The sequence below is a fragment of the Eretmochelys imbricata genome, chromosome 10 (genome assembly GCF_965152235.1).
Source record: "Eretmochelys imbricata isolate rEreImb1 chromosome 10, rEreImb1.hap1, whole genome shotgun sequence".
NCBI classification, from domain to species: Eukaryota; Metazoa; Chordata; order Testudines; family Cheloniidae; genus Eretmochelys; species Eretmochelys imbricata.
The window spans coordinates 34,596,444-34,620,072 of NC_135581.1; the positions used below are offsets into that span (position 1 = coordinate 34,596,444).

General features: G+C 51.2%; 1 protein-coding gene across 1 annotated transcript in view; it reads left to right on the plus strand.

Annotated features, from left to right (window-relative positions):
• Positions 1–382: 382 nt before the first annotated feature.
• The window catches only part of LOC144271446 (glucagon receptor-like), a 54,694-nt gene continuing 31,447 nt past the window's right edge, over positions 383–23,629 (plus strand). Inside the window, exon 1 of the mRNA XM_077828804.1 lies at positions 383–769. Coding sequence (XP_077684930.1) covers positions 383–769 — 387 coding nt within the window. The remainder of the gene's footprint in view (positions 770–23,629) is intronic.

Here is a 23,629-nt window from a genome sequence, read left to right on the forward strand (position 1 = left end):
CCAGTGCAGAGAAAGTACCCCAGAGTGGGGACACCCTAGCCCCTGTCCTGGGTGACCACAGCAGGGTTGGGGGTTGAGCCCCCCAAAAATCCAGGGCCCAGCCTTGTCAGGGTTACAAAGACTCTGACAAGGAGAGTGGAAGGGGAGTCCTCAAGGTCAGGGAGGCCTCTGGGTAAAGGAAGTGGAAGCGAGGACTCAAATCCTTTCGCTAGCCCACTTCACCGGGGTAGTGCAGAAGCCAGGAAAGTTCCCCACAATAGCGGGACCATTTCCCCGCTTACATAATTGGCATCACAAACAGGATCGTATCCACAGGGTCCATCTCATTGGTATACTGGTTGAGTTCTAGTAGCACAGTCCAGGCCTGGTTGAGCACCCTACCATGGCTGGAATTGAAGAACTATGGGCCCAGTTTGCTGAACTTCAGCGCAGATTATCAGACCAAGCTGAGGCATTACAACAAACTAGAACAGAACAGAGAGAAGCCTTATCACTGGCTAAGGTAGTAATAGACCAACAGGCAGCAAAAGTTAAGAAACCTCCTATTATTTACGTCCCACGGGAGCAGAAGGTCACAGAGTTTCGTGGCTTCCTGACAAGAACAGGAGACATTATGGTAGAGGAGTGGGTCAAGTCTGTGAAGGCAGCTCTGCGTGTGCTAAGAGTACCTGAAAAAGATCATGTAGACTTCATAGAGGGACACCTCAAGGGCCAGGCCAAGGCCACAGTAAAGTTCATGGCAGTGGTAGACAAGAAAGATGTGGAAAAGGTATTTGAACTGCTCCTAGAAGTGTATGGGGACATGGTTCCTATTGGAACCTGACTAAAGGAGTTCTTTGAGAGAAAGCAGGCGCCCGATGAAAATATCCGGGCATAGCATATGACCTCCAGGAGAGAATAAGCAAAGTGGAACAGCGAGACCCTCGACGAGTTCCAGACCCAGATACAGTTCTGAAAGAGCAGTTGGTGCTGGGGCTCCAGGGTGATTCCCTCTGCTGTGAAATGAAAAGGAGGTTTAAGGAAGAGTCCAGTAAGAAGTTCCATGAGCTCATTCAGGCTGCTATTGTGTGGTGTGACAGGGTTGGGCCTGATGGCTATAGGAGAGTAATAGAAGGCAGATATATTAGCCCCAGGCTAAGTAGGTCCCTTTTCCCTGGATAAGGTAACAGGGAAGGTTCCAGAACCATCGGGAACCTTCTGGAGACAATTAAGACAGGCTGATTAGAACACCTGCAGCCAATCAAGCAGCTGCTAGAATCAATTAAGGCAGGCTAATCAGGGCACCTGGGTTTTAAAAAGGAGCTCACTTCAGTTTGTGGTGTGCGTGTGAGGAGCTGGGAGCAAGAGGCACTAGGAGCTGAGAGTGAGAATGCAGACTGTTGGAGGACTGAGGTGTACAAGCATTATCAGACACCAGGAGGAAGGTCCTATGGTGAGGATAAAGAAGGTGTTGGGAGGAGGCCATGGGGAAGTAGCCCAGGGAGTTGTAGCTGTCGCACAGCTGTTCCAGGAGGCACTCTAGACAGCTGCATTCCACAGGGCCCTGGGCTGGAACCTGGAGTATAGGGCGGGCCCCGGTTCCCCCCAAATCCTCCCAACTCCTGGTCAGACACAGGACGAGTTGACCCGGACTGTGGGTTCAGAAAAATGGCCAAGCTGAGAGCTGTGGTGAAGCTCCAAGGTGAGCAAATCTGCCAATAAGTGCAAGACCCACCAAGGTAGAGCAGGAACTTTGTCACAGTGGTCAGAAGACGAGAAAGTTCCTGTGGCAGAGACAGCCAATACTAACCCCTGTACACGAAGTGGGAGCCTAGTAAATGCAGCTTCTGGAGAAAAAGCCCTGCCCCAAACACAGCTTACATTGGAAAGCTTAAGTAAAGCTGTCCAAAAACTGGCGGTCCAACAGGGGGAGATGCTGAAAGTGATGACTGAGTTAATAAAAGAAAAAAAATCCCATTAGTTATGCCAAAATATCCAAGGGCACCGGGCTCCCAAAGATCCCCACTGAAGGATGAGCTGGGAAGGTACATTTGTTACACTTGTGAAATGCCAGGGCATACTAGCTGAGAATGTCCACTGAAAAGCACAACAGAGTCCCAGGCACTGGAAACCAGTGGGGCACCAGGAGTGAGTGGTCCATCTACAGTAGAAGGCCAAGCAGTGGCAGAAGGATTCCTAGGCCTCTCCTTGGTGCAAAATCACTCTGCATACAGTGTTAAAAGGAATGCGGGCAGTGCCAGCATATCTAGCGACTTCTGTAAGCAAGCATTTGAAGACTGTCTAACTGCTGAAGTATGTACAGCAGGGGTGAAGACCAGATGTTTGTTAGATACTGGCTCAGAAGTCACCACCATTATTAAGTCGCATTTTCAAAAATATTTGAAAGACAAGGAGCTGATCATGCACTTCACACAGTTTGTACGTCTAACAGCAGTTAACGGGCTGGCAATCCCAGTGGTGGGATGCCTCGTAGCAGACATAGACTACATGGGCCAGAAACTGCCAGGAAAATGCATCTTCATCCTAAAAGACAAAGCCTCAGAAGGGAGTCATATAGAAGAAGGAGTCCCAGGGATTCTGGGAACGAACATAATTAGTGAGCTAAAGGAGCTAGTCTTACCAGGAGAAGTAACCAGGAGGATGAACTGTCATAAGCATTCTAAGAAGAATGCTGTGCTGAGTAGAGTACTGGCTCGAGCAGAGAGGCAGAGTCATTCCCGGGGCCCCAAAAGGCAGATTGGAAATGTTAAAGTGGGCAAAAAACGGAAGACCATCATTCCTCCTTGGAGAGGGAAGATCCTTGATGAACACTGCTGTGTACCAGGAAATACCAATAGATATCAAGCTCTTCTAGAGCCTACATCTGGGGTAAACCTACCTTATGGGGCTCCAGCTAGACAATGTACCGATTAATGCCATCAAAGGAAGAGTACCAGTGAGTCTTCTGAACCCAAGTTTGAAGGTTAGGAAGTTGCATCCTTGAAACAGAACTGCAGAGGTACTGAGGGAGTGGTTCCTCAGGTAAAGGTAACATTTAAAGGTAACATTTAAAGAGAATGGGAATAAGCTGCAGGTGATAAGGAGGGAGAAGGAAGGATGAGTTACCTTTCCTCAAGAAACATGTGGTGGGAGACTGCCAGTTCCAGTTCAAGCGGCACACCAAGAGCTGATTCCTGCACAGGTGGCTAACTTAAGGGTCTTGCCAGAGAAACATCAAGAAGCCTTTTCTAAGGATGAAGTGACCAATTTCGACGTCTGGGTCAAAGGTATCCATGACAGGCCAAAGACAGCCAGAGAAGTTGCTCCCAGAATTATCTGTCCTCTACCTGCAGCAGGTATTGCATTCACAACTAGAATTTCTCAGAGTACAATAGCCAAAGCCTCCCAGCTTCTAGTTCTTAGAAAGAGTGTCGACGGGCTGGAAATGGAAACGGGCTGTGTAAAATAGCAGAAAGAGCCATGATTTTTAATTGATTAGGCATTGAAAAAAAGACTACCTTGAAAAGCCACCCTTTTCTTTCTTTTTTTCTTTCTTTCGTATGACCTCACAAACTCTCCTGTGCATGCACAGCTAAGTGTTTATTAGATTCCATTTTGCAGTTGGATCAGAAGCAAACTTAATCCCCCATGAAGCCCATAGTTTATTAATGACCCACTTAATTTTCTCCCATGTCATTAATGTTAAGAGACTGAATTTAAATCAGAATCCTGGAGAGATGATTAAATCTCACGATGATGAGAAGCCTTATCCAGAAACAACCGTGGGAGGGTGCATTAGAGCCAAGAGTGAGAGAAGATTGTAGGTCGACCACAGTGTGCGTGCAGGGAAAGGACTGGGAAGGAAACCCCATCACTCAGTTTCTGTTTGCAGAATGACTTTTGCGGGTGTGGGAGGCCTACTGCTGGTGGATGAAGTTGGATTGACAGTCCCCATATCCCCAGAACAGCTACAGCATTGGTAGCAGCAGTGTATGCTTCTCCCACCTGCTGCTCCCCACTTGATCAGAAGGGACCTCTGGCATCCCCCAGCCGATCTTTGGCCTCTCTGCTGAGGCGCCTAGCAAGGATACATGTTGTGAAGGCAGGTTGTGTGATGTGAACCGGGCCAATATCCCCAGCTCATTTTTCAAAAGCCACTGACTGTGAGAGAGAAAGAAAGAAAGAAAGGGAGAGGAGGAGACACGGCATGACCATCAGACTAGGGTGACCAGATGTCCCATTTTTAGAGGGACAGTCCTGTTTTGGGGGACTTTTTCTTATATAGGCGCCTATTACTCCCCACCCCCTGTCCTGTTTTTTCACAGTTGCTATCTGGTTCCCTCCAGCATTGGCTGAGGCACATATCAGTTGGGAGGGAAGGATGCCCCATCCCTGCCTATGCTTTACCTAATCGGTAGAGCCTCCACCTCTCATCAGCACTACATTCACCTCATGTACAAACCTCAGTCCTTTGGGTGAAGGGAAAAGCCAGTGCGTCACAAGCCAATGTGCTGCCAAGGAGATAAAGCCTGACTTGTCATGGTGCCCCAGGTGTGGCAGGTAGGAGCGAGAAGGGGAGGGAGGAGACTGGCAGATCAGTTCTGTACCTTGAGCAAATACCTGATCAGTAGGAGAGTAGCAAGCTTGCAGATTTCAGCGTGAAAGTGAATCCACACAGCAGGGAGAGAGGGGATCAAGCATTTGGAGATCAGTGTGAACAATGAAGCAAGTGGCTCCAATGAGTCACACTGCGCTTTAAAAAAAAAAAAGCTGAGGAAAGGAAACGTCAAAGAATCCAGTGCAATATTTTTGAGGCCATTTAGCCTGGTAGGGAAGTGAGGATGTGGCAGGCGTAACTGTAACAAGTCTGCAAGGAGAGATGAACCATGCTCAATGGCAGTGGGCTCTCCAGCAGGAGGCATTCGACTCTGCTGGACTGGACAAGGCCAGGAAATGCCGCCAACAAGAAATTAGATCACAAAGTGACAAGGGAGACAAACGGAGCTGGTTGAAACATTTTCAACTGAACATATTGGCCTTTCATTCAGAAAACAAATTTCAAAATGTGGGAATTTCCCATGGAACAGAAAGTCCATTTTCTCACAAGTTCTAGAGATGAGCCTAGACTGAGAACTCATCCCCTGGGACTGCGGATACCTTCCTCACTGGGCTTTCTGGACACAGGGATAGGAAGGTGGAAGAAAAGAGGTTATAATATTCAGACACAAAATATATGGGCTGACTTGTTCAATTCTGAGGTGCTTATATCCGTATTTGGACACCAAAAGAAAAGCAGCCCAAATTTTCAGAGGGGCTGATTGAAAATGTCCAAATTGGTTTTTGAGGGTAAATTGGGTTTTCAAGAAAACACATTTTTTCATTCAAAGTGTCTGCTTTCCAAGGAAAATTTTGATTTTTTATAAAAAGGCCTGAAAGATTTTGACTGAAAACCAGAAGATTTTTATTCAGAAATGCTGCTGCAGTGTCTCATGGGAATTTTAGTTTGGGTACCTCATGTGGCCATTCTCTCTGTACACCAGACTACATCATCCATGAGTCACCATGGCCACAGACTCATGTGATGGACTGCCTCCTTCATGCATCATGGGAGATATCCCTGCTCAGGTACTTTGAGTTGTTGGCTACAGTGAATGGAGCTGAGTATTCACCCCAGCAGCAATGCCCTCCTAACAGGGACTGTAGCAGTGGACTTTGGATAGTCACTTTTCATTGTAAGTTTCCCTTTATAAATAGCTTATGAAAGGTTAATAATGATTAATAAAACTATTACTACATGGGTAATTAATTGTTAGTGTGCAACAGGTCAATAGATTGCTTTATAACCATGGCTATAGCCATCTACAACACGGTCTACTGTTGCTCTTATAGCCACCTGTAACCTGTCATGTTCATGTCTGTAACATGCCTGGGACATCTGGTAATCATTTATAAACCATTTATAACTGGAAGAAGTAGGAGGCCTCAGTAGAAGGTGTGACCAACTTTGCACTTCTCTAGCACCTGTCACCGGGGGATATCAAAGTCCTCGTTCCCCCTCCACCATTTCTCAGACTGATGAGTTACAATGGGACTTGTATGGTGTTATGCGTGGATGCTAACCTGTCGGTATCTTTGGGACAGAGACTCACAGCTGAGCTACAGGGAGTGTTAAACTTTCAGTTGGAACAAACTGCCAAGGGATGAGGGGAATCCTCCATCTCTTGATGTCTTCCAGACTAGACTGGATGCTTTTTTGGATGATTGCAAACTCTGGGGCAGGGACCATCTTTTTGTTCTTTCTCTGTACAGTGCTGAGCAAAATGGGGCCTTCCTCCATGGTTTGGGCTTCTAAGGTCGAGGACAATAATATGCGTTACATAAGTTGCAAAGCAAAGTTATTGGGGTTAAGACAGGGATAACTGGATGCAGTTCTCTGGCCTGTGTGATGCAGGAGATCAGACTAGATCAGTGGTTCTATCTACCATTGTGGGTCGCATACAATACTACCTCTCTGGCCCTGAGAATGTTACATGGGCCGCAGCTCTGTGCTGATTGGGCTGCAAGTGGCCTGCAGGCCGCAGGTTGAGAACCACTGGACTAGATGGTCATAATGGTCCCTTCTGATCTTGAAAATCAATGACTCTCCATTGTGTGTAAATTCCTCTGTTCGAAGCAGGTCCCTCCTCCAGACCTCCAGTTTACCCACAGAATGGGCACAGCACAGGTACTGGCAGGGCAAGCTGCCCCATCATGCCCCTCCAATGTGCTTTCACTCTGTCCTGCAGGGACCCCTTTTAGGGCTAAAGGGGAGTCCAGTCTCTGTGGCCCCTTTCAGGACTGCCCAGGCATTGCTAAAGCACTTGTCACCTTGGGATCTGTGTGGTAAAGCACCACCATTACTGTTGGGAAAAGGACCAGCCACTCCGCCACGCCCGATTCCAGCTGCTTCGTCACGTGGGAATCTTTGTGGAGTTTTCCTCCTGTTGCTGGGCTCCCTGCTGATGCTGCCAAGCACGGCCCCAGCGGTGACGGTGTCTTGTGATGTGCAGCAAGGACCGGGCTGAGTCCAGCCGGCACATTGCACCCGGCACCCGTCAGACAGGAACATTCTTGCATTAGCTTGGTATCGATTCCAAAGCAAAGGTCAAACACATAAAACCAGCAGCTCAATACACTTGGTTTCTAATTAATAAGGAGTAATTAGGAAGGCCATGTTTTAAGTGGGAGATCTCAGTAGGCAGGAGATCCCAGGTCAGGGGCATGCTGGCTTTCCAACCTGTCATGATGGCCCACAGGAGCCATGGGGAGCCCGGCCCAGGTCAGGGCTCCTAAGGCTGGGGGCTAAAGAAGGCTTCAGCAGTTCCCAGCAGGAGGCACAAAGGTGAGCTGAGGCAAAGGGATAAACTGGGCCCTCTGGGTAAATGGAACTCCAGCTCCGAGTAGAGGCTGCAGCTAATACCGATTGGTTATAGGATGACATGATACCTCCGAAGGGGGAGGAGGTGGAATCAGTCTCTATGCATGAGAATCCAGCTGCTGAGAACATGGTTCCTAGGACTATTCCATTATACATGCTGATTCTTACCTTCAGCCAACCCGGGTAGAACAAAACCCTGTGCACTATTACAGTGGTTAGCTGTTGCTGCTTAATTGTGCACCTCTTGCTTGCAAGCTAGTAATTTAGAAGTAGCCAACATGTTTCCTGCCCTCAGAGCTCTTCCCTGCCAATCGTGCAGGGAATGTTACATGGTAAGCTGCCCAGGGAGCTCCAGAAACCAATTGCTCTGATCCAAGAATGGGCTGCCTGCTTCATGCTGAATGTCCATCTTCCCTAGCTGCAGGACTGAGGCGGTGCTGCCTCCACGCTAGGTGCTCACCACCGCAGGCATGACAGAGCAAGGGTCCCAGCTACATGACAAGCTTTTCTGGAAACGTGCTCCTGCGAACATACTCACGAGGGCTGGGAGCAGCTTGGTGGAGGTTTGAGTACCAGCTGTGTAACAACAGGCAGGGCGGCCAGCTGTCACTCCATCATGACTCGGCCCTGCAGCTCTGGGAGGCCGTTGCTGTGCTGTGCTTAGAGCAAGAGGCGTAAGCAGCCTCCTCTCTCATACAAGCTCCACTGAAGCTAGTGGGGTTTTCAAAGCACTCAGCATTGACCTGACTGGCCTGAACGGGAGCCCAAGCTGAGAGCTTTGGGAGCCCCCCATCCCTGATCTCAGCATGCTCGGCCAATGGAACACCAAGGTAGACTCATGGCATCATCAGAAAACATCTGCTTTGGCCGAGGACCTTTCCTGGAGGGTGGGACACCTTTTTCCAAATGGAGCCCTTCCCCGGGTGTTCCATCACTCATGGTGCCACAGAGCCAGGGCAGGCCCGGTGAAGGGCAGACTGCTGCAGCACTTAGTCCATTCCCCCCCATTACCCAGCACCTCAAAGCCCTGAATGTGGTGATCCTTATGCACCCCTGGGAGGTAGGTGGGGCCACTGTCCCCCTGGTACTGATGGGGAACTGAGGAAGCATATGGAGGAGCAGGGAACTAAACCTGGGTCTTCCAAGTCCCCCCAACCTAACAACTGGACTGTCCAGCACCCACAGCCTGCAGTGACTACCACCACAACAGTGCTGCTGCCTTTGCATCTGTCCTGCACCAGTGGCCCTTGGAGGTGGTTCACAAACTTAGCTCCTGAGCCCTTGTTGTCATTAAAGATTCTATGGCACTTTCCCCAAGAGCAGATGGTTTAACCCCAGTGCCCTGGCCAGATTCCAGCCTCTATCCTGCCGTCCTGCTTCAGTGGCATCCAGGAACCTTGGTTACTCCCTGCCCCAAACATACGCACAGTCTTTGCCCTAATACAGAGACATGGAGCCCTCCAGCCTGACGCCCGCTCTATGCTGGCTGGCTTTGAGACATCAGTGTCGTTTAAGGGTCCAAGGCTACGTCTACACTGCAAAAAACCCCCCTGCAGCAGCGAGTCTCAGAGCCTGGGTCGACTGGCTCAGGCTTGTGGGGCCTGCGCTCCAGGGCGAAAAATAGCAGCATAAACATTCAGGCTTGTGCTGGAGCTGGGGCTCTGAGACTCTCCCCTGTCACTGTGTTTCAGCCTGAGCCGGCACATCTCAGTGGTTTGAGCACTGGCCTGCTAAATCCAGGGTTGTGAGTTCAATCCTTGAGGGGGCCATTCAGGGATCTGGGGAAAAAATTAGGGATTGGTCCTGCTTTGAGCAGGGGTTGGACTGTATGACCTCCTGAGGTCCCTTCCAACCCTGATATTCTATGATCTCCACGGCTAGTTTTAGCCCTGCAGTGCGAGCCTCACGAGTGCAAGGCGCTTGACCCGGGCTCTGAGACGGGTTGCCGTGAGTTTCCTTTTTGCAGCTTAGATGTATCCTTGGTGGGCACTGAGCACTGGAAAAACTTGGCCACTGATTTAGGCGCTGGTAGGTGCTGAGCCTTTTGGAAACCTGGCCTCAAGTCTCGGCAGCTGCACCACCACCGGAGAACCTCTGGTGATCTGCCGTTGTTTATATGGCCTGTGGCCAGCCAGAGAGCTTTGATGGATGGAATAATTTGGGTTTTCTTTCACTTGGCTGATATAAAATATGGATTGTTACAGTTCTGTTGGATTCCTCCCCCGCCTTGGGGCAGTTGGTGGAGACTCTCGTGTGATTTTTCATATACTACTGAACATTATTCTTTGTTTTCCAGTGTCCAGATCTTTGGTTACAGGACACTAGATCTTATCTAGTTAATAGAAGATAAGGAAGATAAAGAAGACAGGCCACAGGGTGGTGGGAATTCGCCATGCGTAGGCCTCAAGCACAGAGAGTGTCACTGATGTGGCCACCTAGTTTCAAATATTGCTGCTGAACCCAGATGAGCACCTGGCTGGGACTGGGATGGGCCCCTGTGTCTACCGTGGAGGTGACTCTACTCCCCCCGACATGGGGCCCCTAAAATTGAATCTCAGCTATTGGAGACCAAGCCTGGCTTCTGTTTCCATGGGAACAGCTGTTAGGCTGCAGAGCATACATACAGTAAAGATTTTCAAATCCATGAGCTACATAAGTATAGCTAAGTGCGTCCAGCCTCCATCCCTAGGCCCATTCCTTTCAGCAGAGAGCCCAAACTGCCCTCTTTGCTTTCCCAGCTGTCCTCAAGAACCAGGTCTCCCTCCGCTCTCCTCCTTTCCCGTCCACTGGCTTCCTCTCTGTGCTGTCAAATGCATTCCAGGCTGGTGCAAGGGCCTCCTCCTCTGCAGCGCCTGGTATTAGAGCAGCTTTGTGCACCACTCTGCCACACAGTGCAGTCAGCAACCCCATCCACACCAGCTTCACCCACGCCAGGGCTTGGGCAGAGCGTGGCAGGGTGCTGACCCTGTCCGGCGCAGGCTAGGTCAGGCAGGGAGCTAGGGACGGCCAATCAGTGTAGCTTCATGGAGGTTAGTGGTGCTACCCTGATTTACAGCAGCTGAGGACTGGAGCCCCAGTGTCTAGGGTTAGTTGCTGCAGTCACCGTGTGTGTGTGGGACTCCGGCCCCCATCTCCAGCGCAGCACCCCTAGGGATGGGGAAGAGCCGGGGTTCAGGTGCAGGAGCACAAAGGAGAACTTGTCATTACTGAAGAAGCCGGCACGCACACGCTTTTCCTCTCCCACGCTTCCAGCCTTGCAGGCCCAGGGACACAGCCCATGTGGCTCTCTCAGTGCACCGGGATGCCTTTGCCCTGGCCTGGGTTAAGGAATCATGGAATGAATTGGGGATCTGGCGCTCTCAGATTTCCCCAGGCCTTTCAGTGTGCTTCGGAGCCTGGCCTCGCAGGCTAGTGCTGGACAGACACCACCGGCTCAAGCAGCTCTCTTAGCCCTCAGCTGCCTTTGCTACCACTGGCCCAGATGCCCTGGCATGATGCTTGTGTGACTGCACCCTGATCTACGACAGGATCCAGCTGGACTAGTGTTCTTCTGGCCTCAGGGCTCTCTCCCGCGGGCAGCCATTAGGTTCTGTCCCGTCGTCCCTTCCTGTGCGTGTTACGGAAGGGCAGACGGTGCGGGCTGCAATGCCAGCAGTTTGCTGGTGATACTGCATCTCATCACAGCCAGATGGAACAGTCTCTCAGCTCTCCCAGCGTCTAACCAGGAGTGAGGCCGGTAGGAGGACAGGCTGACTGTCCATCAGTCCAGAGGTGACCCTGGCTGGCTGGCAACACAGCCAGAAGGGATGGCAGGTGATAGCTGCCCCCTTCACACAGGGATTTTGCACACGGTCTGCCAGCAAGATGCAGTTTGGAGGTCCTCATGGAATCGCAGCTGTTTCCGCAGGGTGTAGTAGCAGCTATAGCTGTGAATGCATTTTCCACCTGCAGCTGGCAAAGAGACTACGGATCTGAGCCTCAGTGGCCCCATGAGCCACATCACCTCTGAGCCAGCTTACTGCCATATGCTCTACCTGGGACTGGAGCTCCTTGGTCACCCAGTGCAACACATGGCTCCTGGGAACCCATAGTCGGTACTGGCTTCCCGCTGGGCCCTGGCTGCCGTTCATGCCCTGTGTGGTTTGGGACTCAGGATGTGTCTACCCAGCAGGCAGGTGAGATTGCAGTTCCTGCAGCCAGGGCCGAGCTAGCTTTGGTCTAGATCAAAGTTCGCTTGAGTAACAATGGCAGGGTAGTCATGGCAGCAGGAGGGGCCATGGGCTGACCTCCTGAGTACAGCACCGCCCAGGACCCGTGAACTAGCTAGATCTAAACTAGCTCAGGTCTGCCTACCCCAGCCACCGTCACACTTCCTGGCTGCAGTGTAGACGTACCATCGGAGGCCTGCTTTACGCACTAAGGCTCAGCTGAGGGACTGGCGCTGGCATAGCCAGGTGGCTGGTAGCAGAGTGCTCAGCTCCGGAATTCATTCCTTTTGCCGGGCTGAGAGTGCCTGCAGCTGGTGAATTTCGTGCATGCCTCAGGGGTCATCTGCTTGCCTCCGCATTGGCCTCAGGGCCTGGTGTGAAGAGGCAGACCGTGCCCTGTAGGTGGGAGCATTTCGCTGAGCCCAAGCCTCCTTGTTTGACACTTCAGTGTGTTTAGAACAGTGCTTTTCATGGATGATAATCGGCATTTGAACCAAGGACCTTCAGCACTAAAAGCCTGAGTCTCCACCTCTTGATCGAAAGGAGAAGCTTCACTAGCTCGCAGCAGCAGTAGGGACTTATCCTCTATATAGACGAGCCACTAGAAGGGGACACCAGCATGCTTAGCTAGTGTGTTACATGCTCATGTAAAGTAATGACCATGTTTTATTTCTGTCAGTGAGCTTAGAACTGTTTGATAAGCACATTTCATACAGTTTAACAAATAAGCAACATACATGCATACTTAATAGGCAGGTTCCCAATGTCAGAGTCTCTCAGCTAGCCACCATAATGCACTCAATAAACATCGGTCACTAACCCCTTATCATGAAAGGGGCCCTGCTCCTGGCTGGAGGAATTCCACCTCCACAGTACAAAGGGAAGGGTAATGGTATGGGTCTGGGCCTCTTAATAACATAGTGTAGCTTGGCCAAAAGAAGCAGGTGCAGGAGAGGAAAATAAGAACAAGAACAGTTAATATCAAATACTCAAAGCTATTTGATTTCCAGTTACAATGACACACATGGTCATGACATCCCTCACTACACAGCATCTCACTGCCAGGTTCCATCAAAGAGCAAGAGGCTGATGCTGTCAGTCCCCCAGACTCCAGCACTTGGACTGGGAAAGTAAAGGGTGACAGGCAAAGCAGTCGGGGGGGCGGGGCGACGACAGTCACTGGGGCGAGGAGTCCTGTCCGCCAGGCCAGCACCATGCGCTGGAAAGACCAAACAATCCAGATTAGATAGGAGCAACGTGCGTGGAATCATTGCGCCCAGTTTGTCTGGCTTGGCAGATGCACGGGTGAGCTCTGCATTGCAACATGATGGAGATTTCAGAGTATCATTCATAATTGTTACTGAATGACCCAGCACATTTTGCAAATCTCAAAGTGCTTTTCAGAAGTACAAGCACTGCCCTTCACCAAAATGCAGCTGTTTCTGGGGTGGAAGGCCGCTGCTATATATTAGTTTACACTAACTCTATGGTTGCATGAAGAAATGGAAAAAAGCAGGGCAGCTATTAAAAGGAATAGTGGAACCAAAGGAGACAATATGTAGCTGAAATTCAGCCAGGGCACTGAAGCTAACACCTGTATTCTGGCCCTGGTATTTTTGTTAGCCACAAGTGGTCAGAAATTCAGCTTCAGAGCTTCCCTGTGACTGAGTCAGTGCTAACTCAGACTGCAACATCCCTGAATGCAGCGTCAACACCCTTTCCTAGAGGACGCTGGGCTTTCCCTGTATAGCCAGAAAGCTATTGCAAGGTCAAGGCCAGGAGGAGCTGGAAAGAGTCTGGAGGAGGAAAAGGGCTTGGGAGGGGAATGCCACCCTGCTGTGTAACAGTGCCCCCTCTGGCCGATTATGGGGCAGCGCTGCCGTAAAGATCTGAGTGTGAAACCTCCCGCACGAGGCAGGACCGTAGCCTCGAGGCATGGCAGGTGGGGGCATTGCCTCTGCTCAGGGGATGTGGCGCCTGCTCTTGGCAGTGGCCGGGCAGCGGGACAAATCTGGAGGCCGCTCTGGGCTCCTGGAAAGAAACACCCTGCAGGTGGTGGAGCAGAAACCAGGGATCCTGTCACTTGCTCAGCCCCAGAGAGACAGGGTTGCATTTAGTGCTGCAGAGCAACCCCTAGTGGGCAGTCTAGGAGCAGCACCCATGGGCCAGGTGTTGAGGGAGTTAGGATGTCTCCCGACCAGAAGCAGCAATAAAGTCAGGAGATGCTCAGTGCAAAATAGCAAGAGAAACCCCCCCCCCCGCCCCAGAATGGGAAAATTGGCCTCCAAGCAGCATCTTGGATGAGCATCAGATCAATGCCTCTGGAGCTGCCATGGCTTTTAAATAAACGATGAGGCAGAGCAGACCTGTGCCAGGGGGGTGGGCAGGGACATGGATAACAGTGCTGTTGGCACCTGGAGTCTGAGCTACTGCAGTTATTTTCCTCCCACCTGCCACTATGTGATACTAGACAAACAACCCCGGCTTGCCCATGCAGGCATCTGGGGACGAATGCCACCTAAGCCAACCCCTCTCTTGCAAGTACCTGACAGCGTGGGTGAGGCCATGTTTCCAGAGCAGTGCTGAGCATGGCCCTGCGTGGGTGGGTTGACTACAATGAATACCCATGCTAAGGAAGAATTTTATGTGCAAAGTGCCCCCTGTAAAGTGGGTGCCGGTACCAGGTGAATAGAGGATAACTGAAATGACAGCAAATATCAGCAGCCTTATCATGTCATTCCCCGGCCCCTCCTCCCTTAGTCACAGCTTAGCCAAGCTAGGCAGATTTCGGATCCTGAGCCTACCCTGTGGAAAGTTGCATTAATAGGCACCCCTGAAGGCAGGGCTGGGAGCACAGGGGAACCCGGCCTTGCATGGATGAGAGCGTGGCTGTGGCAGAGCTTGCAAGGGACTCCTGCCAGCTAGCAGGATGCAGCCCTCAGCCACTCCTTGTTGGGATCATGTGGCTCACACATAGAGCCTGGCCCCTGAGAGGAGGACACAAAAATCCGAGAACCATTCTCACACCCCAGTTCTGTACCCACTTCCCAGCCCTCCTCTCCCCTACAGGTTTAAATGGGTGCCAGATCGGGCCCATCTGTGTGCACTGCTGCCCTCTGCTGGAGAGAGTGCCCCATGTTTGTCTCTGGGATCCAGCTGCAGTGCCCACTTATCGGCCATAGCCAGGGGTGCTGGAACAAGGTGTGTAGTGGGTTGCGGAGAGCCATGGAACCAAACTGCAAAGCCTGTGTGCGATGGAAACCCCTTCAAGCCAGGGGTGTGGCAGCCCCACCCCCCAGGGTCCCTAGTGCCAGCATCCATGGCTGAAGCCTGCAGCTGAGCCCTAAACTGGCTGCAGCTAAGCGAGCATTCAGCCACAGCCCTGTGTCCTGCGGGTTCTGGGCTCCATCCCTGGTGCAGGTTGGGGATGAGTTAGCTGATGACCATGGTGTATTTCTTGCAGACAAAAGTGTCCCTTCCACTCTCAGGGCATTGCATTGCCCTGAGCAGCCCAGCTCAGCTGATTAGAAAGGAATCAGTCCCAGATCGTCTGTCACATGGCCCCTACTTGATGGGCTTTTGTCTTGTTAGAAATCCTAGCTGGAGAGATTGTTTCAGTAGTTCTTTGAGCACAGGGATGTTTGAATGGAGAACATTTGGGTTCAGGGGAGGTTCTCATGGGCTGGTAGAACCAGGGCTGATATGGGAGTCTCAGAGCAGGTATGCATCCCTCTGAAATCTCCCAGGATACTATCTCAAGCTCAGCTCTTTAAATCCTGCATAAGCACTTTATTTTTAGCGTCCTTTCCAAATGTGCCGAGCAAGCCCTGGGAAAGCTGTATAATCCTCTTGCATGTGAGGCACCAGCTAGGCTAGGGGGCAGAGCCCAACCCAGGAACAAATCCCAGGTCAGATGCAAGAGCACCATCCTTCATCCTCCCGAAAAGGGCAAGCCAGAGGGCTATGTTTTCCCAGACTGAAAACCAAGGCCCCCAAATGACGCACACCTGGAATATCCTGTGCTCCAGAGGAGAGACGAATCTACCTCTTAGCACACTATTTGGGGCTGGTCTGAGCTGCTTAATTCTTTTAAAATCTCCATCGGGGGCTTTATTTGAGATAAACAGCCCAGCAGTATTCTGTTTACTAGACAGATGCATCTCTTAATTGATCTGAATTGCTTTACCTGTTTAAAGCCTGTACAAATGTACAAGTTGCCATGTTTTGTCTGTTGAGTGAAATAAATGGCTTCTTAAAACCCTCTTGCAGACATCGTAGTGTGTGCACAAGATAGATGCAGGGATCCCTTCACAGAAATGCAGCTACTTCTGGGGTGGGAGGCAGCAGCTACTTATTAGCCCACAGCAAAACTATGCAATGGCTTAAGAAGCAGAGAAAAGCAGCATAGCTCTCAAGAGCAGCAGAGGAATTTAGGGAGACAAAATGTAACTGGACTGGAGCTGGCTCACTGAAGCTAACACCCTGGCTTTGTTTGTAGTATAGTTAATAACCACAAGTGGTCGGGGACACAATTTTACCCACCCTGGGTACTGGAATCAGCAACGTCTCTCAGCCTGCAGGTGTTTTTTCTTTCCTGCAATTTTGATCATGCAGGTCTTTGGAGTTTCCTTGTAACCAGGCTGGGCACCTCCCAAGTGCCCCTCATGGCCTGGGGTGGCTCGGCTGGACCTTGCCTCAATTTTCCCTTCTGGTCAGGGCCGCTTAAGAACTCTGCATCACAGTCCAATGGTCATTAAAACACTCTCCCTTCTGGGGTCCAATTTATTTAGTCCTTCCATACATTGGCCCTTCAGGCCCCATCCCAGTAGAATGTCTCTCTTCCTGTGAGAAAGGAGGCCTCACGGCTCCTCCCAAAGCTGGGTGCAATTCAAACCAGCTCTTTATTCCCTGCAGTATTCACCTGCTTCCTTCCATCAACTGCAGTTTCCCCTGGCATCTACCTGCCTGGCAGTCCCACTCCTCCCAGCTAGATCATTAGGGTCCCACTAGGGCTCCTTTTAAATCCCACACCTGACGCAGATGTAACGGGGCAGGGCTGGCTGGACAGGGCTGGCTGACCCCAGGCCTCCTGGCCCTTAAAGGAGCAGGCCACCCTGTTACATTCCTCTTCGGCTCCTTTGAAAGATCTCAGGTATTGTCCTACATTTTCTCATTCTGCTCAACTAAACAGAGCTGAACCACTTCCCTACACTGCACGGCAATCTCTCCCTGTTGCTCCAGAATGGTTGACGAGCAGATATCGCCTTGTAGCACTGAGACCTGGCCGCTTTCACAGAACAGATCACGGCACAGTGAGGAAGATGCTCTCATGCAACGTGATAAATCAGGCAACTGAATGTAACAACAAATGGGCAAAGGACTTGTTACAAGTGTTAGTCCTGCTTTTAAAACCTTTATTTTGGCCCTGCTTCTGCAAACATGCGTTTGAGCCCCAGCAGTCACTGAGCTGGCTCGCTTCTGCATGTCAGTAATTTGTCATGGGTGAGGCCTACAGTTATTACGGAAGCTCTGGTGTTGTAGGGCCCCATTGCAGGATTTAGCGAGGCCCTGCCAAGAGGAATTCCCCCTCCACCTCACACACTTCTTTGCTTCCTTAAGATGCATGAAGATCTGCAAAGTTTTCTTGGTTTGCTTATTGTTTTAAACCACAATTTCTTTTCTCATTGTCTTTTTCACCTTCAGGAATATCAGCCAGGTCTTGCCTTCCTTCTCCCGTTCCAGGACTCCTCGGAGGAGCAGAGAACTGGAGCGGGAGCCCTCAGTAGACTTGAAACATTCTCTCAGCCATCTGAGTTAAACAGAGGCTAACAAAAAGAACCAACTACCCCAGGGTTTTAAACAGCCTAACAGCCCCTTTGCCACTCCTCAGTAGTTCACACTTCACGCTTGTGCTGTTTGTGACAGCAGCAGCCTAGAGACTTCCAGAGAAAACAGGACAGACAATATCATTAATGATAATCGTCTGTCCGTTCTTCTCCCAACATTAAAAACCACACACTTCAGGAGGCAAAAATCCCCAACCCGTTCCAGGCTGTCTTTAGCCCACATGAAGACTCAAATATGGGTGCAAACTGGTTTGTCTTTCCTTTGCAGGCGGCGGCCTTTCGCTCAGGAGAGATCAAACTGCGAGGAAGTGCTGAAAGGAGTGGGGAGGGCGAGCACCCAAGAAAGAGGGCGGATCTCTGCACCCCACAGCGCCTCAGTTCAAATTGGGAACAATTGCCGTGGGACAGGATGGACTGGACGAGGATGAATGTACGTCTGAGCGGGAGCTCCCTGTGCCATGAGAGGCTGGGAGGGGAGTGGGAGGCAGGCTTGTAAGAGCCTGTGGCGTGGTGACAGCTCTCAGACACACACATGCTCATACTTACAGATGCTCACATAGCCCCAGCAATTAGAGGCACGTTTGCCAAGGAGGCAGGTACGCTTTAGACTCCAGCTACGGCTAACTTGTCTTCAATCCCCTCCCAGCAATCACTCCATCCTGTGGCTCCCAGGTGCCAGGTTCTCAGGCTGGAAGCAGGAGTGGAGAAGTGGACTGTCTCGGGCAGGCTGCGGTTCTCTCCTTAGCTGTGGGGATTTATGTCCAAAGCAGAGTGCTCCCTGGGCAGCCAGCCGTGTCGTCTGTGGAGTCACAGGGCTGCCTTCCACCAGCAGCCTGGGCTGAGACAGGAGAGTGCTGGGGTTTGTAAAGGTAAGTGGAACTCAAAATCATTTCAGAATAATGGATGGGGAAGGGAGCTGGGAAGATCAAAGAATCCTCACCATGGAGGTGCACAGGTTATTCAGGTTTGAGGAAGTGACTGTGAGTTAAACTCTGTGGAAGGTCAGGAAACTGGGAAAGCCTGAGTTATTTTGCAGTGGGGCTAAGCATCACTGTGTAACCGGAGGTACAGCAGGGAGATCCTTCTGCCATCTACTACATCTGGTGTATAATGCATCTTTCAGTGCCCTCATGCTCCAGCTACTAAGTACGGCATGTGTTTAAAGTCCATTGTTACAGTCTAAGCCCAGAAACTGGTGTTAAATATAATCTTGTTTCTCCCAAAGCATTCTCTGCAATTGCATTCCATCCTGATAGTCGGATTTGATTTACCGCCTGCAAATTCACTCTTTAATCAGTTCGACTGCTTGCTGAGAGGTTTATTTGAGGAGGGTTTAAAGAGACAGACACTATGACCAGAAAATGTATTCTAGCCTATTGGTATTTTCCTTAGACTGGGTTACTCTGTGTAACCCAGGGCAAAGGAGACTGTAAATTCTTATCCTCTAGTTTCTAAGTGCAGTGTGTGCAATTATGGATACAGCCAAAGACTTATCTGAAGGGACGCCCCATTGAATAGACTGTCATATTTCATTGCAATGGAATGGGTGCCACCAGAGACTTAAAAAGTAATTATTTAAAGGAATGAAATGAACAAGTATGTGACTGTTAAACCTCTTAACTTGCAAAATAAAACCTCTCCTCTCGCTCTCTCCTGTGAACCTTGGTGTGATTCTCTCTCCCCTCCGGGAAATCTTTGTGTGATGTTATTGACACCCGTAAATTGTTCTGGATTCCTTGTTCTCCAAATAAGCTCAGACAGGATTTAACAGCTGCTCATGCAAGACATCATCACACTTCCACCATCGAAGTGTTCAGAGCAGAGCGCTGGAAAGAGAAAAGATATTAAAGAAACCAGCCCCCCAGGAGAAAGCAGGGACATGCCAGTCTGTGTTGGTGCTGTTGGAGGGTCAGCTGGAGGTGCAAGGGCCATGCTGAATGGGAGTGAGGGGAAAAGGCAAACAAAAGGACTTTGTGCTGACTGGGCGGGCCGCCAGGGGAAGGGCTGAGGGCTAGTTCTGTGACTCCCAGTGGAGCTCCAGGCGCTGCACGGTGGTGGCTGTAATGGCATGCTAAACTGTACCATACTGTTCAGCCACGAGGTGCCGCTGTGTGTGACATACCTTATTTAAGCTAACCTCAGCCAGACCTGGCAGAGCATTAAAGGATCTCAGAGTGAACACATCTGGAGCGTATAGGCCAGGGGTGCTCAAACTGGGGGTCGGGACCCCTCAGGGGATCACGAGGTTATTACATGGCGGGGTCGCAAGCCATCAGCCTCCACCCCAAACCCCATGTTGCCTCCAGCATTTATAATGGTGTTAAATATATAAAAAAGTGGTTTTAATTTATAAGGGGGGTCACACTCAGAGGCTTGCCATGTGACAGGGGTCACCAGTACGAAAGTTTGAGAACCACTAGTATAGGCAGCTCTGTAACCAGTCCATAGCTGGTACAGGAACATGACAGTGGTGAGGGACCCAGTCGTAGTGCCCCGGGGCTGGTTCTAGCCCAGGGAAGGCTTGGTACAGGACAAGCGAAGGGGATGGCTTTGCACTCGAAGCAGCCGGTTTGGAATGTCTAGCCTCACTGGAAAGCCCTGTTGCTAATCTAGCTCAGTCAGCTGATCCCCTCAGCCTGTGCAGCACAGGGGGTCAATTCAGGGCTGGGGTCCGGTTGGTTCTGTGTAGACACCAAAGATCCACTTGCTGCAAGGCTAGGGGCTTGCCCCAGTGTCCTTGGCCAAAATTTCCCCTCGCACCCACTGTTGGGCAGGGTGATTCATAGATTTTTAAGGCCAGAAAGGACCACTGTGATCATCTAGTCTGAACTCCTTCATAATACAGGCCATAGGAGGGCCCTGAATTAATTCCTGTAGTTGAACTAGAGCATATGTCTGTGCAGGGTACCAGCTGGCTGCTGCCCAGGGTGGCTCCATTTCAGTGCTACAGAGTTTGCAATGTGCTTTGGGATCCTTTGGGTTGGGAAGTAGTATAGGCATTATAAGAAAGAAACTTGACTGCAAGAGCCAGGAGATGAATCTCCTACACCTGGAATGGAGGCTTTAAACAAAGAGGTGCTGATTAATCATCATCCATTTGTTAGGGGCTGAAAAGGTGTTTGGGGCTGCTGGAAACAAAGACCATACACGAGAGTCAGTCCCTGTCTGGAGGAGCCTGCAGTGTGAACACCAAACCAGGGCTGCCCAAATTGGGAACACAGCAGTAGTCTGGCCACACCCCCTTTCCCATGCCACACCCCCTTTGGAAGGATGCATAGGAAGGACACCACCCCCCGCCCCCGTGGGGCATTTCCACTACTTTTAAGGCTGCTCTGCAGACTGGAGCAGCACAAAGCAGCCTTAATGGGGCTGAGGATCTGTCCCTGGGAGACCTAGGGGAAGGAGAAAAGGAGTACTTGTGGCACCTTAGAGACAAACACATTTATTTGAGCATAAGCTTTCGTGAGCTACAGCTCACTTCATCGGATGTATGAAGCTCACAAAAGCTTATGCTCAAATAAATGTGTTGGTCTCTAAGGTGCCACAAGTCCTCCTTTTCTTTTTGCAGATACAGACTAACACGGCTGCTACTCTGAAACCTAGGGAAAGGACGTAGCTTAGAAATCTAAAAATAATTCTCATTTAAATGAGTGAGGGGCGTGGGCACCCCAGGAGGCGCGGGCTGCAGGCATGAATGGAAGGCGGAAGGATGTGTCCCAGAACACCTGGGGTGAGAGAGGGTACTGTACACATGGCCAAGGCAGGGGATAGATGGGGACTGAGTCAGAGGGAACATCCTCTGCCCTGGTGGGCCCACCCCTCACGTGCCTCACAGATAGATGTAAGCGTATCCGGTTACACAGTCGTGTGCAATGGGGGACAGGTCTCCTTGCCCCCACCTGTGGAGCAGTGCAGCCCAGACACGGGAACGGGGAGCCCTGTGGATATGTGTGGTGGGCTCACAATAGCACTCATACATCTGCAGCCTGCATTCCCCGCCACAGGGAGGCAGAGCCAACAGACCTACCATTTCTAAGGGGCCATCACTTAACTCCCATCATTGCCACATGTTGCTTTGGCCACCACAAGCATGGGGCTTGTCTGGCGCAGGAGAGAGGCGGCTATCTCATACAGACAGGGAATCTGCCCCCTCCTCCTCAACCTCCTCTTCCTCCCACACCTCATATTTCCTGCTCAGCAGGTTCAGTGGTCAGCCTGATTGGAAACACCTAGGCCAGCTCATCAGCACAGGGACAGGTTGTCCACCAAATGCTTGAGACCTTGCTCATGTCCTTCACTTGATTGATCTATTCCCTGCACTGTGCAGCCATCTGCTGACTCTCTCTGCCAACGATCTCAGATACCCCCCAGCCACCTTCTGACTGCATTTGCCAAATTCAGATTGACTGGGACAAGGTCTTCTCTGTGCCTTGGACAAGGGCTATTGGATCCGCTTTTCCCCAGCTGAGAGCTGGCTAACGCTGTTCCTGTGGTGCTTCCACTGTTCAGCTCTCTGGGTGACGCTGTGACAATGCTGGGAACATCCAACTGACTGCAGTGTCCAGCCCTGGAAGCAGAGCAGCCTACAGGATAGCATGCTGGATGGAGACGCAGGAGATCTGGGGTCTAACATCAGCCCTGCCATGTCCACTTGCAGTGCCTCAGTTTCCCCATCTGTGAAATAAGCACAATAACACTGATCCTGCTTTGTACAGTGCTTTGAGATCTACAGCTGAAAAGAGCTAGGTGTTACGATACATGGGGTATAGAGTCCCCAGGGGGAGCCACAGTGTAGCACCTGCATCGTGGCGGTAAGTGAATGATGGATGTCTAACCACAAAGACTTAGGGACGGGCGGAGCTTTGGCAGTTATCCACACCCCAAACATGCGTGTGCCTGCCCAGTTACAGGAACTGACGCGTGTGCCAGACCAGTCGTCGCAGGACACCTCGGTCATTTATGGGGCAATCACTGAGTCCGTGGACACAAGCTGTGTTTAGCCAGCTATCTCCCTAACCAGCTGGATGCCCGGTAAAAAGTTGCCGGATGGTTGGGGCCTTACACATCGCCTGAGTCTGGCTCCGGGTCTCAGGGCAAGCGAGCTGATGTAACTCGCACCGCGGAGCACAACAGGAAAAAGCCACTCGCCGCAGGGCATGAGTATGTGTATGGTAAAGTAGCCCCTGCCTGACTGGAGCCCGTGTCTTCTTCCAGCTCAGTGGTGTGTCAGTCCTCCCAGCAGCGACTCCCGGAGCTGTGCCTACCTTCCACAGCTGGATGGAACCTAGGAGAAAAGCAAAGACGCCTGGCAGCAAAGACTTCCTCGTGAATTCCTCTATTTCCTTTCCACCCCCAGCTAATCTGCTGAGCAGCAGGACATTTTCCAGTGTCGATATGATGCCTATGGCCAGATCTGGGCCCCATCACAGGGAGTAGCTGCATGGTGCCTGTTCTGGGCCCCCCCACGTGCCCCAGTGCCTTGCATCTGGTTGCTGCTGCAGTGCTGATCGCTGAACCCCTGGGCAGCAGTGCTCAGCCCTTGGAGGCAGCTATCCATCCTGCTCCACGAATCTTTGCCCTTTAAACAGCAGCCCTTGGAGCTGTGACTGCGGGAGCTGGATGGGTGCTGGGGCTTGGCGGAGAATGCGGGCCCTGGATTACTGGCTGGTTGCCCTCAGCAGCAACCCATGCCTCTCCTGGTAAGAGAGCCACCTTTGATTCCTTCTGACCCCGTCAATGATGAACGACAGAGCCCAGGCTCGTCCTGCCTGTGCAGTCCAGTGCTGCTCAGTTCTGACAGCCCATTGTGGCCCAGTGCCGAGGCTGTGCTGGGGTTAACCCTTCCTATGCTGGGCTGAGCACAAGTGCCCAATTACCCGTGAAATGGTGCAAAATGACAGTGTTCTGTAGAATATGAATCTGTGCAGCGTGGCTGAGTGATGACGGTGGGGGCGGGAAGACAGGATCACAGGCTGCCGATATCTGGAGGAGGCGCAGGAATTACAAATGCGACAATGAACACAAGCTGGGTAGCAGAGAAAATCTCTTGGGCATGCAATCGACTGGGCCCTGGAGAACTGGCAGCACTCACTGTGCTAACCTTGCCATAGCCAGGTATAGCCAGGGAAAGCCGTCAGCAAGCAGGCGATGCAGTGGCTGGGACCTACCGGGCCCTTGCT